The following is a 16,855-nucleotide window of genomic DNA, read 5'->3' on the forward strand; positions in this document are numbered from 1 at the left end:
TGCCTTAACTGCTAAGCCATCCCTCCAGCCCCAAGAGAATGCATTTTTAATGGAATAGAAAATAACATCTCATTAACAAATTTTATATTTCTGCATATCAATATCCTGTTAAATCATTGTGTATAATCCACTAATGGGTAACTGTACCAGCCCAAGTAAGTCACCTTCCCTAGGGAGAAACATCTCCCTCCAGGGAGGTGGGATGGCACCCGCAAGGGCAGGTCCTTCGTCATTAACAATGGAGCTTTGTTGGGGGCACCGAATGCTGGAGGGGTTTTAATACCCCAGTTAAAAATCTGGTAGTTTTTTTTTTTTAATACAAGAGGAAACTCCTGCTGGAATTAGTATGAGTCATACAACATAAACATTCAAATCTCTGTGGGTTTTGGATGCCAAACAAAACAGTGTGCTTACATATTTTTTTTCAAACTGCGTTGTAGAATGCCAGAAAACATATGTTAAGTTCTCTGTAATTAAGTAATGCTATAGTATTTTTTTAAATGCATGCTATAAGTAAACCATTCATAAATTCCAACCCAATGCCAGTTATGCTAAAATTCTCAAGTACGTCATTTAATTATCTTGTATAATCCTGTTTCATTGTCTTAACCTACTAAGTAAAAATAAAACAAAACAAAACAAAAGATTGAGGGGAAATTTCAAACATAACTGATATTTACATAACAGCCTGCTTCACAGTTCGTGCCTCATTAGAAAACATGGAGATTTCCAGTAAACTCAAACCATCTCTAAAATATGTAAGGATTCCTGAGACTTACAAAGGTGTTATAATGCATTTTGAACACCCAGTAAAGCAAATAAAAAAAATCAACAATTTTGCATGTAAATTTTCAGTTGTAATCATGATCTCTGTAATCATGAGCTTGGAACTCAATCATTTTCAACAGGATGCAGGCTATGAATTCTAAAACTAGTGTCATTAATAATAGGCAGCTTGAATATATCCAAAGGACTCATCTCATTTCCTTAGAAGTACATGCTCAACCATGTTTATTGCTGCTCAATTTATAATAGCTGGGAAATGGAACCAGCCTAGATGTCCCTCAACAGATGAGTGGATAATGAAGATGTGGTACATTTATACAATGGAGTTCTACTCAGCGGTAAAGAAAAATGAAGTTATGAAATTTGCAGAAAAATGGATGGACCTGGAAAGTATTATACTAAGTGAGGTAACCCAGGCCCAGAAAGCCAAGCGCCACATGTTCTCTCTCATATGTGGATCCTAGCTACAGATGACTGGGCTTCTGCGTGAGAATGAAAATACTTAGTAGCAGAGGCCAGTAAGTTGAAAAGGAGACATAAAGGGTGGAGAAAGGAAGGGAGGAGGATACTTAATAGGTTGATATTGTATATATGTAATTACAATGATTGTAATGGGGAGGTAATATGATGGAGAATGGAATTTCAAACGGGAAAGTGTGGGGGTGGGGAGGGAGGGAATTACCATGGGATATATTTTATAATCATGGAAAATGTTAATAAAAATTAAAAAAAATAAAAAAAATAATAGGCAGCTTGATAGTAAAAAATAAAAGAGTACATTAAGGATTTTATCATCTTTAGTTAATTTCTGAGAAAATTTGAGAGAGAAGTTCTTTTCTCCCCTCTCAATATTATGGGAAACGAAATCATTTCAGCAGAGTTCGTCGTAGAATATTTAGATTAACAGTACATAGTAAGGCTGAGAGGAGAAAGCTTCTCACCCGGTGACTAAGTCACACAGCAATGGTTTCGTGGTACGCCTGCACTCTTTGTAGTTTCCATTACAACAGAGAGCATCCTAATAGGATTTTATTGAACAGGAATTACTGTGAAACACAATGCTGATGTATATTCCCCATGGTCCCTGGAACCCCCAAGACAAACAACACCGCCAGATTTGTGCCAAATAAACTCAAGTGCAGACTGACACTAACACTGTGAGCATGCTCCACCCCTGTGGTTCTGAGCAGCGGAAGGGAATTCTAGAATCATACTGCCCCACTCTGGTCAGACAGCGAAAAGTTAAGTTAGTGCTGGAAATTAGTGTGCCTAGCAATCACATACAGATAAATGTATGTCAAAGCATTTCATTAAGACATGTTTCCCCAAAGTAACCAAATGATATGTAGTTGGAAGGATCAAAAAAAAAATACTTTTTCTCCTTTGGTCAATGACTGATGAGGAAATGCTATGATTAATGCTGCTCTTTCTATGGAAATATCTATGATCACCCTTGCAAGGACAAGAAGACACTTTATGCTCCATAGAATGCTGCTTGTACACACAAAAGGAAACTTAAGGACTGGCTTATTAAATTATTTGTATCAGTTCAGATGGAAATCTGGAATTTTCTGTTATGCTAGCAACAGGATACAACACAATACTTTTTGTCATTGTTTTGCTTAAAATGAGAACAGAATTTTACTAAAGATTTGGACTTTATGTGCCCAAAGAGCCACAGTGATAATGAAAACAAATCTGAGATGTTCATGGATACTTAGCCTCAAAGTCATTTCTCTGCATTTATGGTCTATAATAGAAGTTGATATTGCCTTGTGCCTGACAGTGGTAAAAGCGCTCATTTTACATAATAATTCCTTAATACTGGTAACAAAATTAACAAATTAAGTACTGTTATCTCTTTTTAACAGACAAGAGGAATAGGAAAGATAAGTAATTTGTTCAAGGTTACACAGCTTAAGTTAGAAATAACTAAGATTCAAACCCAGGTAGTCCAATGCTAACACCATAGCTTCGGAAATATAGTCTCAAGAAATAATGGACCATTGTCTTCTTATGCCCAGTGCACCCATCACATGTGATGCCTTTCTGTTTGCTATCATAGTCAAATCAATAAATTATGTTAAGTGGGTATAACCCTCTCAACAATAAAAAAGTTCAATAAGAACAAATACTATATAAAAGTGCATATTACCTTTGTGTCTCATAATAATAGAAGTTTAAAATAACTAGCAATGAACAGATCTTCCATAACTATTATTTTATTTTATTATTTATCATTTTATGTCAACTATAAATTGGGAGTATTTTGTTTAGGATAAGTTTCCAGGTTTCCATAGGTTTATAATTACCTGAGTCTCTGTCCTCAGCTTCAACCTTTATGACAAACTCTCTTGACCTTTGGTTTTCTTTAACTGAAGCTTCATACAGGTGTTGCTTAAACACTGGTGTCTCATCATTCACATCAAGGAGAGTAATTGTCATTGTCTGGGTTGAAGAAAGTGATGGTATGCCACCATCAAGGGCCAGGAAAGTCAAGATGTACTGAGTTTTGACTTCATAGTCCAAAGGACAAGTTGTCAGTAGAAAGCCTGGTTTGAAAGAGGAAACACAGAAAGTTATGAATACCCTCCTAGGTTAGCTATATTTCTTCTACCAAGAAATAAAATGCCTTACAAGGTTAAAACCTTAGAAGTTTTCATTGATAAAAAGATAATCATGGGCTGGGGAGATGGTGCAGTGGTTAAAAGCACTTGCATGTAAAACCTGATGAACTGGGTTTGATTTCCCCAGTTCGTAAAGCCAGACACACAAAGTGGTACCTGTGTCTGAAGTTTATTTGCTGTAGCAAGAAGGCCTGCTGTACCCATTCTCTCTCTTTCTCTTTCTCATAAATAAAAATTAAAACAAAAGTGAATCATAAAAAGAGAATGAAATATATTAGACTAACTTGAAATTTATATTTTTTGGCAATAAAAAGTTAACATTTTTAGTCAGAAAAGTTAATTTAAAATGTAAGGATGAATGACAAAGGAATTTCTATTCTATAGCATTGTGTGCTGACTGAACATCAAAGTTATTTACCTATCCAACATTTCCCTCACCTTAAAAATACCTATGATGCTATGATATTAACAACATTGTAGCTTTATGTGACATGACGTATGTGAAAGTAGCCAAGTTATAAAAATGTGAGTCCATCTAGATGAGGACATTTGTTTTCTTCTAAAGCCATTGTCTGTTTATATTTACTCTCGCTTAAATGGCATTTGCTTTCTTAACAATAGAGAGCAAAGATGGTGAAAATCAGACACTACATTTCACAAATGAAATGTGTCTCTGTCCCACTACCATGTAAACACATGGGCCCAATAAGAAATGCATCCCATGGAGAGCCATTCTCTGATTGTGATTGTCACATTCTTTTTTTGAGATTGTCAGTGGCATCTCAAAGAACTTTTATTTAAGGAATTTAAAAGGTCTACTGAGTCCAATTTTATGAAATGGTTTTTCAACAATTACTCATCGCTTGGTAGTACACAGCCATTAGCCACTGAAAAGCTCACTATGTCTTCTTCATAAGAAACACAAGCCTTCAGAGAGGGGGAGAAAAATCATATCTCCTGCGAATGCATTCTGCAATTATCATTTTATGTCTTTGAAAAATATCTCAAATGAAATAGCCAGTGAAATTGCTCAAGATTCATGAGCCCCACGTTACAAAGACACAATTCAATTTTATTCGTCCTCTTTAACAATCTGAAATAGACTTTCCTTAGCCATCTTGGAAAGCATTTTAAGTACCATTAAAACGGGTCCTTGGAGAGCTATAGCTATAGCAGGAATCCACAGCCTGTGTCTGGAGTATCTCTCCTCAGCTGGGCATGTAGGTGGTGTGTATGCATGCCTCAGAATGGAACCATATGTACAGGATTTAATAAATATTCTGATAAAATTTTCCAACAGAATACAGCCAGACTCTAATCACAACTTCCAAAATCCTATACATTCGATTCCATTCCAAATAATGCTCCTTTTAACAACTGGCCAGATTGTACACATCTGAGATGTCCAACCCCCCCGCCCCGAAGTTCATGTTGAAATGAGTACATTTTAGAGATTGATTCTGTGGCCCATTCATATTTTACTATCCCCTGAAAATAAAGTTGAGGGAAGTTCCTTTCCAAATTCATAAGGCTGACCCTTTGTGCTTAGTTTTCAAGTGACGCTAAAACATGCCCTGCTTCTCTGGCCAGGCCAAGACAGCAAGACAATTGAAGATATGGTGAGTGACATTTCTGTAGAGCATTTGACAGTGAGGAGATGCTTTTGTAAAAAGTAAGGTGTGCCATTAATAGCAGCACTCGGGAGACTGAGGTAGGAGGATTGCTTTCGAATTCGAGGAGCTACAGAGTGAGTTCCAAGTCAGCCTGGGTGAGAGTGAAGGTCTAACTAGAAAAAGGAAACAAACAAACAAACAAAAGACTAGTGTTACAATTGATGTGAAAAGCAAGAGCCTTACTATGCACATGGATTCAGCCATGAAATCATAGGTATTATTTCCAATTGTTTAGAAATATTTGTTTACATAATGTAGAGATGAGTTTCCACGTCAAGGTCTTTAAAAAAATGTTAATTTGTCATGTCAATGACACTTTAAGGACCCTTTCCAACTTCAATGAAACATTAGGGGAGCTATTGCGTATCTAGTCTATGAGATGTGAGCGGGCTACAAAGCACAGATAATAGCAAATGGGCCAATGAAAGTTGATTCTGAAAATGCAACATCTATGTTTATCATATATAGGTTAATCAGCATATATAGGTTAATCAGCATAATGAGCCAAAAAATTTAGACCTTGACATTCCTATCCTCTAAAAAAATCGGAAGGAAGGCTTATAGTATGTGACAACATGAATAGATTTTGAGGACATCTTGTTAAATAATATAATCCAGTAATAGACACAAACTATATTATTTCAGTACTTGAGATAGTCAAGTTCACAGACTCATAAAGTGGTATGGTGCGGGTCAAGTGCTGGCTCAAGGGGACAATGGGGAACAGAGAAGTTTGAGCTAAGCAAGATGACTAGGATACACAGATCTGTTCATACCATTGCGCCCACACTCAAGAGGAATGAATTGGGGCTGGAGAGATGGCTTAGCGGTTAAGTGCTTGCCTGTGAAGCCTAAGGACCCCGGTTCGAGGCTTGATTCCCCAGGACCCACGTTAGCCAGATGCACAAGGGGGTGCACGCATCTGGAATTTCGTCTACAGTGGCTGGAAGCCCTGGCGCACGCATTCTCTCTCTTTCTCTCTCTCTCTCTCTCTCTCTCTCTCTCTCTCTCTCTCTGCCTCTTTCTCTGTCGCTCTCAAATAAATAAATAAAAATAAACCAAAAAAATTTTTTTAAAAAAAAGAGGAATGGGGCTGGAGAGATGGCATAGCGGTTAAGTGCTTGCCTGTGAAGCCTAAGGACCTCGGTTCGAGGCTCGGTTCCCCAGGTCCCACGTTAGCCAGATGCACAAGGGGGCGCACGCATCTGGAGTTCGTTTGCAGAGGCTGGAGGCCCTGGCGCGCCCATTCTCTCTCTCTCCCTCTATCTGTCTTTCTCTCTGTGTCTGTCGCTCTCAAATAAATAAATAAAAAATGAACAAAGAAATTTAAAAAAAAGAGGAATGAATTGTGCAAGTAACAATGTTACAAAGGTAAGTCTTAATATTCGTTAAGTTTTATGAGTACAAAGTTGAGCATGATGGTGCACACATGTAATCCCAGTACTTGGGTGGTACAGACAGGAGGGTCAGGAGTTCATGGTCATTCTCAGAGAGATATCAAGTTGGAGGCCAGCCTGAGCTACATGAGACCCTGTCTCTAACAACAACAATAATAACAAAAATTCTTACTACAGTAGAATAAAATAAAATAAAATAAAATAAAATAAAATAAAATAAAATAAAATAAAATAAAATAAAATAAAATAAAATAAAATAGAAGTGTATGCAGGGCACTGTACCTGATGACTCATCCAGCACAAAGGTTGAGTTCTCATTTCCTGAGAGGATGCGGTACGCTACTTCTCCATTCTTTCCTGCGTCTGGGTCCTGGGCACTGACCCGGTGCACCAGGGAGCCCACAGCAGCATCCTCTCTGACATGGGCAAGGGGAGAGCTCACAAAAGCGGGGCTGTGGTCATTGACGTCCAAGATCACCACTTCAGCCACCAGTGACCCCCACCGCCGGTCCGTCACATTGACAGCCTGGTCACATGCAGTTATGGTCAGGAGAAAAGTTGAAGCGCGCTCTCTGTCCAGGGGACACGCAGTGACCAGTGTGCCAGAGGATGGGTGGATGAGGAACGGATTCATTCCAACATGATGGGATTCCATGAGGTACTGTACCCTACTGTTCAGGAAGCTGCCATCACCGTCTTTGGCATTGAAGACATATACTGGAGTCCCTATAGGGACATTCTCTTGTATACTTATCACAATAAACTCATCCTGGAAAGATGGGGTATGGTCATTCTGATCTTCCACATCAACGCTGAGGAAGATGGTACTGTTCAGGGGAGGACTCTGGCTGTGGTCTCGAGCAATCACCCTGAAGAGATAATGAGACGTCACTTCATAGTCAAGTTCCTTAGACAGGAACAAGTCTCCTGTCAAGCTGTCAATTTCAAAGTGGCCATCTTTGTCCTCTGGAACAAGACTGAAGTGGGGTTGTCCGCTAGGATGTGGCGGAAAGTGATCCGGTGACTTCATCACACTCATTATTTTTGTGGGCTTCATGTTTTCTGGGATAACTAAATGTCTGATATTCTGAGAAACAAACATTCTCCCTTTGGATAGTGGTATCACCTGAAGTAAGAACAAAACAAAAACAGCTGTTAATTTAAAACATTTAAAAAGATTGTTAAATATCAGCATTGAAATATAATTGTAGATATGATTATGATATTGTTTGGAAGCTAAATCCTACTTGTGCTTTATTTTATATATAAATATATATGTATATTTATTTTAGATATCAATATATATGTATATAACACATACATAAATATGTCATTTAGTGAGAAGAAAATTTTAATGTAATTTTAGTATGTCTCAGAAGACTAAATGTTGCATATTGAGGCGAGAAGAAACTACAGAAATTTGCACTTGCTACAAGGCATGAAATGATAGTTTTGTGAGACTAGTGAAAGAAAGTGTTGGATAGCTACTTTTGTAAATTGCCAGGAATCATAGAGACCTCTCTACTGATAATGACATGTTTGTACATTTGAATATCAAGTATCAGGGCTGGAGAGATGGCTCGGTTGTTAAAGGCACTTGCTTGCAAAGCCTGATGGACTGATGGACAGGGTCTGGTTCCCCAGTATCCAGATAATACACAGAGTGGTGCATATGTCTGGAGTTCATTTGCAGTTTCAGGAGGCCCTGGTGCATCCATACACCCCCCCACACATTCTCTCTCTCTCCCTTGCATCTCAAAGAAATAAACATTTTTAAAATAAACAAATATCAAGTATCTCTGTCTTACACAGAACACCTGAGGTATGAACATGTCAGTTTTCCTACCAGTCCATATTTTTTAATCTATGAAGGATAGAGATTGAAAGAAGAAGCCTTAGGGAAATTTACTCTTATTGCATATGTGCCTTTATGTACCTATATTAATATTATTGATTGTCATGGGCACCAACAAAGACTCTAGCTTAACATAGTCACCTATTTTTGACTGGTTGAGGTAACTTTTCCTGCTATGAAGACTTCACATAGCTTGTTTATTCATTATGGGTAACATAGAACTTTAAAACAGACCTTGAGGAATAGTTCTAAGTCTTAACAAGTGAACAAAAAAACAACTCCATGATTTATACTGTGACCATTTGTTTACAAACAGATGTGTTTAAAGGCTCACCTACAGATTCATCAGGTCCCTGCAGTCATAAATATGAGAGAAGGCTCTTGATTTCTCATACATAAGGCAACATAAGTGTCCATACATGGATGAATATCTTGTTAATTTTAAATAATTTTAAAAATAATTTAAAAAATTTAAATAATTTTAAAAAATCATCTGGGAGCTAGAGAGATGCCTTAGCAGTTAAGGCACTTGCCTATGGAGCCTAAGGTCCCAGGTTCAATTCCACAGTATACGCACAAGCCAGATGCACATGGTGGCATGTGCATCTGCAATTTGTTTGCATTGGCTAGAGGCCTGGTATGCCCATTCTCCCTATCTTCCTCTTTCTCTCTCTCTCTCACTTTCTGTGAAAGAGATTTTAAAACAATCATATGACTTAGGGCTGAGAAGATGGATTAGCAGTGAAAGGTACTTGCTTGCAAAGCCAGTGACCTGGGTTTGATCCCCCAGTACCCAAGTAAAAGCAGATGTACAATGTAGCATATATATATTGGAAATAAGAGGATCTGGCATGCCCATTTTCTCTCTCAGTCTCTCTCTCCCTCTCTCTCTTTCTCTCTCTCTCTCTCTCTCTCTCTCACACACACACACAAATTTAATAAATAAATATTACTTTGGATGTGAGGGTGATCTAGTTGTGACATCTGTCACCCCACTGATCACCAGGGATGATTTGGCTGATCTGGCTAGCTAGGTGGGTGTCCCCTCCCTTCCTCTCTGCTCCATGTGAGTCCCTCCAAAAGCTGCCCGCTTGGCAGAAGAGGACGAACTTCTCCGAATAGAGGAGGACTGGTCTTCGGTCATGGGTACATGTACATGAGTAACTACGCTCCCCTGACAGAACCACCAGACCAGCTCTCAAATAAATACTATTTTTAAAAGAAATTCTTCTAGCTCTATATAAGTGAAGTACTAAGCATAACATGCTCTTAGAATATTATCCAAACACTGGGTAAAGCTTCATTCTACATACTTGTGTAATCATCAACTGATATCAGAATGTTCCCTTACCTGGATGTTAATAATTGCCTCTCCTTGAAGTGGAGGTGTTCCCTGGTCACGGGCGGTGACTGTCATCCTATAGGCAGGTCTATAATGGTGTGACAGGATTGTAGTGGTTCTGATTTCACCATTGTTGGCATCAATCTTGAAGTGAGCAGGATAATTGTCTAGATAAACACAGAGATTAAGAAACTAATAGTAACAAGGCAGAAAACAAAGATCAGTAAAAGGAGTTTATCTCCATTCTTTAGGAATATTTACTTTGCTTTGAGTTCTTTGAGAATATTAGGAGATGGATATGTTTACACTATTCAAATCTTTTTTAAAACTTTTTTATTTATTTTTATTTATTGTTTGAGAAAGAGAGAGAGAGAGAAAGAGAAAATGGGTGGGCCAGGGTCTCTAGCCACTGCAAACGAACTCCAGACACATGCACCACCTTGTGGCATCTGGCTTTTGTGGGTCTTGGAGAATTGAACCTGGGTCTTTTGGCTTGTAGGCAAGTACTTTAACTATTAAGTCATCTCTCCAGCCCCCCTATTCAAACCTTATAAAATGGGTACATATGTTCCAACAATGTGTAGTAATCCACTAATCTGTGCCACTTTTATATATTTTATGTGAAGTTAAAAATAAATTAAAAATTTTAAATGCCACTAAGTTATGGACAATATACATAAGAGATTTTCTTAAAAAGTTTCAAACATATTAAGATGAAAAAGTAGATATCTGAGTATGGTGAGTGCCTTCCCTTAACCCACCAGGAGGACTAAATGCTCTAGACCAACCTGGGCTACATCATATGACCCGGTCTCAAAGGAAGGAAAAGAGAGGAAGACGGGAAGGAAAGAAGGAAGGAATGAAGGAAGGAAAGAATGAAGAAAGGAAGAAAGCAAGGAAGGAAGAAGAAAGGACAGAAGGGGGAGGAAGGGAAGAAGGAAGGAAGGGAGAAAGGGAAGAGAAGGAAGGAAAGAGTAGATTAAGGAAGGATTAAGATTAAAATTTAAACATAATAAACTCCTTGTGCATATTATGTAGTTTCAAACTTCAATAATTATAAATTCTATGTCCATTTTATTTCATGGATTCCTCACTTACGCATGTGCTTTCCACAAGTACTTCTGGAGCAAGTCTCTGTAATCCTATTACTCCCCCTGTGCGTTATAAAATGAATTTCGAAAAGACAGTTTTAAATAATCAGTACCATATCACGCGTTAAAAAGTAGGGGCTTGGGAGATGGCTATGTGGATAAGAGCCCTTGCCATTCAAGCATGAGAAGCAGGAGGGCTTGATTCACCCCAAGTTCAATTCTTAGGAACCCACGTAGACAGCTGGGCTTTGTCGCACAAGCCTATAACCACAGTCCTGGGAAAGCAGAGACTGGAAAATGGCTGGGGCTGCTGCTCAGTCGTCTGATCATAGGAGCTGCTCCACACTCAGTGAGACACTCTGTCTCAAGAAACAAGCACACGAGCAATAGAGGAGGGTCCTCCATGTTCCCTTTGGGCCTCCACATGCGTTAACAAGGTGCGCCCATCTGCACACACATAGGCAGACAGAATACACACCACATGGCACACACTAAACACACACACACACGAAGTCATAAGGATCCCTTAATATTATTAAATTGTCCAGGAAGATTTCAACTTCTAACTATCTGGTTTTTTTAAGTGTATTCAAATTTGCACCAAATTAAAGTCAATATATTGCAGAGTTCTCCAATCAACATAATTCTTCCACCCATATCTGTATTAATTCATTTTAATTCATGTGTTTTAATTTTAATTTTAATTTTAATTCATGTGCTGAAGAGACTGGATCACGCATCCTGAAGTTTTCTGTGGTCTATATTTGGTGGTTAACATTTCTAATACGTGGCTATATAATTTCCTCTGTATTTTCCTCTAATGCTTGTTTCCTTGAAGTACTTTAAATCTGGCAGAAGAGCCAAAAAAATGATGAGGTTCAGGTGGACTTTTGGGCCTGATTCCTTCACAAATGCTGCATTCCCCTCAGAGTCACACACCTGGCTGCCCTTGGGTCTTAATGTTGGTCCTTTTGGTTCAATGTCTAATCTGTGGATTCATTAAGTATTATAACACATATAATATGTCCCTTTTATCCCCCTTTATTTATTGGCTAGAGTATTCCAATAAAAAGAAATTTCCTTCCAATTACTTCATGGTAACCCAGAGAAAGGGCTCATTACAGGAAGGGGTTCCAACATTTTATTTATTATTATCTTTATGGATGGGTCTTTTGGACATGATCCCAGAAGTCTTTATCAACTTCCCTGTATCTGCGTACAGAATGGTGGATTTCCTGTCCAAGACTTCTGACTCCTCCTGGCAGATAATAGTTCTGTGAGACCACGTTTTGGACAGGAAGGATGCTCAGTGTTTCTGGATTAGTTAGGGTGTCCAGACCTTCTCCGTGGACAGAGAATAGATGTATATGCACACTAAAGTTTATCATACATTCATATTAATTCTAATCATTCAGGTTTGTACTTCAATGTGCTTAGTTAAATAATAGGTTGGGAAGTTCAGTAAAATCTGATTACTTCTATCAATCCAAAACTTCAGGTAAATCTTGAACAGACAGTGTTTTATTCTCTGATTTAATAGTTTTTGAGTCACCATCATTGATCAATTCTTTACCAGTTGCAGGGGACAGAACAGCAAATAAAATGAATCATCGCTGAGAAATTCAGAGGATGGAACAGGAAGTTACATAACTTACTAGTTATGATTTCTGTTTTTTTATTTTTTTATTTTTATTTATTGATTTGAGAGCGACAGACAGAGAGAGAAAGAAGCAGAGAGAGAGAGAGAGGAGAGAAAGACAGAGAGAGAAAATGGGCGTTTCAGGCCTCCAGCCACTGCAAAAGAACTCCAGACACGTGTGACCCCTTGCGCATCTGGTTAATGTGGGTCCTGGGGAATTGAGCCTTAAACTGGGGTCCTTAGGCATCTCAGGCAAGTGCTTAACCATTAAGCCATCTCTCCAGCCCATGTTTTCTGTTTTAATCTCCTCTCTCCTGTCTCACAGGAATTCTGTAGAATGCTTCTTGTGAATGATGAAGGTTCCTGGTGCCATTAGACTACTTTTTATCTTGTTTCTTATTGTATTCTTTTTGTAGTTGCCTATATTTTTTAATGAGATGTAGTAAACATAACATACCGCTTATTTCACTGTACTTTTATTTTGCTTGCCTCAAGTATCATATTGGAAGCTAATTTAAAAGTGTCTCAAAAATTAAAAAAAAATGGGGCTGGAGAGATGGTTTAGCGGTTAAGCGCTTGCCTGTGAAGCCTAAGGACCCCGGTTCGAGGCTCAGTTCCCCAGGTCCCATGTTAGCCAGATGCACAAGGGGGCGCACGCGTCTGGAGTTCGTTTGCAGAGGCTGGAAGCCCTGGCGCGCCCATTCTCTCTCTCCCTCTTATCTGTCTTTCTCTCTGTGTCTGTCACTCTCAAATAAATAAATAAAATTTAAAAAATAATTTAAAAAAATGACCATCCTTATTGGCTTATTGATTCTCAATATTTCTTCAAAAAATTTTTTAAAAAAAGAAATGATGAAATAAAGAAAGTGGTATGCTCCCATCACATTCCCCCCTATTCCCCTGTGCAGTCACCTTCCTAACCGATGTGGGGGTTTATCTTCATAGTTCATGGTCCACGTGGAGCCTGGCTTACCGGTTTTGAGGTAATGGCATTATTAAAGGATCATAGCTCTGTGTGTGTGTGTGTTCCTATCCACTCCCCATTGCCCTTCCCAGGTATTTCATATTCTTCGCGAGCTCAGAATGAAACAGAGGGATAATGGCACAAAGATTTCACTGACCTAACTGACAGAACAGCCAGGGGACACATTTTAAGGCTTGCTTGCAAAGGACCAGACGGCATTGTGGAAGAGGGGGGCGGAAAGATTATAAGAGCCTCAGGGTGGGTGGGAACAGCCTGAGACACTGTGTTTCCCCCTTCCCTGCTGAGACTGACTGAGACCTCTTGGTCCCCACAATGAATACCAATAGGCCCACCGAAGACCCTCCACAGAATTGGGGTGCAAGAGAAGGGGCCTATGTGTGCAACCTTTTGTAAAAAAAAAAAAAAATCCATAAATTTAAAAAGATCAGAAAGTGCAAATTGAGTGGGGGCTAATGGAAGGATGGGGGGGAGAGGCTTTTCTCGCTTCTCGGGCTTGTTACCTCTGTACAATTGACTGTTCACATGTCTAGAGATTGAGAAAGATAAGAAATATTTCCAGGTGGAGAATTATTTACCGGTCCTCTTTGTGGCGTCCAAGCCGCATGAAAGTGAACCTCACTCTCTGATTCCCCTCTTAGTCATGTGACGGAGAGAACCACTGGTTTCTTTCCCAGCGAAAGGTGGTACAACCTAAGATGTAATTCGTTTTCTTTTTTCTAAGTTGCGTTTTTCAATTAAACTTCAAGGTTTGTCCAGCTGGATGTGGACAATCGTTTTCGTTGCTGTAGAGGGTTCCATTGGAGCACACCGTAGTTTGCATGCATGTAAAACCATGCTTGCATAAATGCTCCATCCTTTCCTGCGCTGCACACACACACACTGCTCCAGTACATGAGCCCAACCTACAGTCTACAGGCCACATGCCACCAAGGGTGGCTTATGAATGTGGCCCATCACATAATCACAAACTTACTGAGAAGATTGATTTTGAGGGTTTTCTATTTTTGTGACTTGAGTATAAACTTTGTGGATGACAATGTTGTGTCACAGTGCCCAAAGGCTGAACACACCTGCCAGTTGAAAGTATAAAAGAGGATTTGAACTTCCAGGGCAGCGCATAGCCACACCAAACCTCTAAGTTTATCAGATGCCATTTCGCTGTTCTTCAAACACATGCCAAGAGATTATGCCCTAGCATAGCTTTGATCATTCTGACTTCTTTTCTGTTAGTATCTTCTGTCCACTTAATTTATTTAACAATTTATCCTTTCCTTATGGTTAGGAATTCTGAAGAAAGTCAGAATGCAATTCCATACTGGTTATATGAGTCGCAATTATTTTTTCCCATTGTGCGATCTGACTTATAACAGCATAAACAAAGGCACATTTTCTGGAGTGTTGACTCTTAATACAGTTTCATTTACCAATTCCTTTGAAATGTTTGCTTTGATTGTCTAAACATGAGTCTTTAGCCTCAATGTCAAATAATGACATAGTCTTTTATACAAGTTAAGGGTCTTCAAATTGAATTAAACCATCTTCTCTATGCTGAGAAGTAGGTAGACTATTTTATTTTTCCATATGGGTCACTAATTACATCTGCATCATAACTGATGTTCTACCTACATGCACATATGGTGTATCAAATCGTCATGCATGTGAGATGAGCTGAAGTCTGTAATCAAGGCTTTAAAACAATAATATTTTAATTTCCAAAGCTTTAAAAATTAAGCTTTTGTAGAGCAAGTCTTCCACTTTTCTTTTGACATAATATTCACCATTCTTTTTTTCTTTGTGCTAGTCTATATGACATCAGAACTAGCTTGTCAAATTCCACCACTCCCTACTCACCACTCAGCTAATAAATACATTTTGAAACATTTTTATCCTTAGGCTACTAAGTCTTTCTGGCATGAATATGACATAGCTATTTCTTATTTATCATTCATGTCATTCATTGAAATTATAAATTTCTTCATGGAGGTCTTATACATGTTGAATGAGAATAGTGTAGACATGGATTTTGATGCATGTGGTTCAGAGTCTTATACAACTTGAGGGGACCCCCTTATCAAAACATGGCATGTATTACTAATAGGAATTGCATACTATCCCCTGACTCAGGAGAAGTCTGAGGGAGCAAAGGGCCTTGGATTTTGGGGTTCTTTAGTGTTGTAGTAAAACCCACCGGTATCCTGTGCTGTTCTAGAGAATCTCTGTGATAGACATTTGTAAAACTGCTTCACTTTGAAATGCTAGGAAGCTTTCCGTGTTGACGTTACTCCCAGAGAACGTGCTGACATTAATTCCTGGGCTTGTCTGTTCTATCTCCTAGGCTTTCCATGAAGACAACCCAGTCATCCGCAGGCAAGAGCACTGTTGTCTTGATTTCCTATGCTTGTTGTCCAACAAGGTAAAACACCAAATGGTCTAACAAATGGTTGCAAATGCAATGCCAAGTAAAACCAATTACTGGAACCAGTCTGATGACTGTACATTTAAAAGAAAATCAAAACCCTTAAAAGTAATTATATTTCAATAAAGCCTCCATATACCACAGTCCATGTTTATGACTTATGGTATCATGCAGGTAGACATGACTTAAACTGCTCTAATGAGTAATGGCCATCATAGAGACTCACGAGCGCATGATACTTTCCACACATTAAACACAACTCCTATCCATCAGCTTCCGCTTCACTTTCAATTTGTAGACTTCAGATAATTGCAAATTTCTTATTAAGATGGTTTGTATTTAAGATACAGGAAAGCAGCTATAAGTTTCTACAAAACTTAAGACAGTCTTCCTTAAAAAAAAAAAAAAAAATGAAGGCGGGGTTGCAGAGGTGGCTCGGTGGTTAAGCGTGCTTCCTGTGCAAGCCCGAGGGCCTGAGAGGGGCTGGAGACGGCCCCTGATTGGAGTCTCCACATCACATGAACACGCTGAGTGTGGCTACACATGCCTGTAGCTCCAGTCCTATGGGAAACAGAGAGCGGAGGAACCCTGGAGCTCTCTACCTTCAATCTCCAGAGTGAGCAAGAGCCTCCGTCCCAAGGAAAAATAGGCAGGCGAGTGAAGGAGGCAGACGCCCCAAGTTCTTATCCTGCTACCACAGGTGAGCAAGCACATGGGGATCACCCCACACATACGTCCATACATACCACATGCATTACATATGTGCAAAAAATGAAGGTCATTCCTGATGGCTATACTGAAAGTTGGCTATGGAGAGAGACAAGTGGTAAATGACAGAAGGAATTCTAAGTGCTCTTAACTCTTCATACATGGTGACATTTACCTGACGAGACTGAATATGTCACTTCTGCACTGGTTCCTTCATCAGGATCCTTTGCGAACACGGTTGTCACCAACATATTGACGGGCTGCCCTTCCAGAACCTGTCATCAAAACAAATGGCTTATAAATGAGCCAGTGGAAGTTTAAAATGAAGTATCAATG

General features: G+C 39.1%; 1 protein-coding gene across 1 annotated transcript in view; it reads right to left on the reverse strand.

Annotated features, from left to right (window-relative positions):
• Dchs2 (dachsous cadherin-related 2) overlaps positions 1–16,855 on the reverse strand; it is a 217,946-nt gene that overhangs the window by 58,375 nt on the left and 142,716 nt on the right. Inside the window, exons 8-11 of the mRNA XM_045130640.1 lie at positions 16,695–16,794; positions 9,690–9,847; positions 6,766–7,609; positions 3,099–3,338 (exon numbers count right to left, since the gene is read on the reverse strand). Coding sequence (XP_044986575.1) covers positions 3,099–3,338; positions 6,766–7,609; positions 9,690–9,847; positions 16,695–16,794 — 1,342 coding nt within the window. The remainder of the gene's footprint in view (positions 1–3,098; positions 3,339–6,765; positions 7,610–9,689; positions 9,848–16,694; positions 16,795–16,855) is intronic.

Source organism: Jaculus jaculus, chromosome 12 (assembly GCF_020740685.1).
Source record: "Jaculus jaculus isolate mJacJac1 chromosome 12, mJacJac1.mat.Y.cur, whole genome shotgun sequence".
In the NCBI taxonomy this organism is placed as follows: Eukaryota; Metazoa; Chordata; class Mammalia; order Rodentia; family Dipodidae; genus Jaculus; species Jaculus jaculus.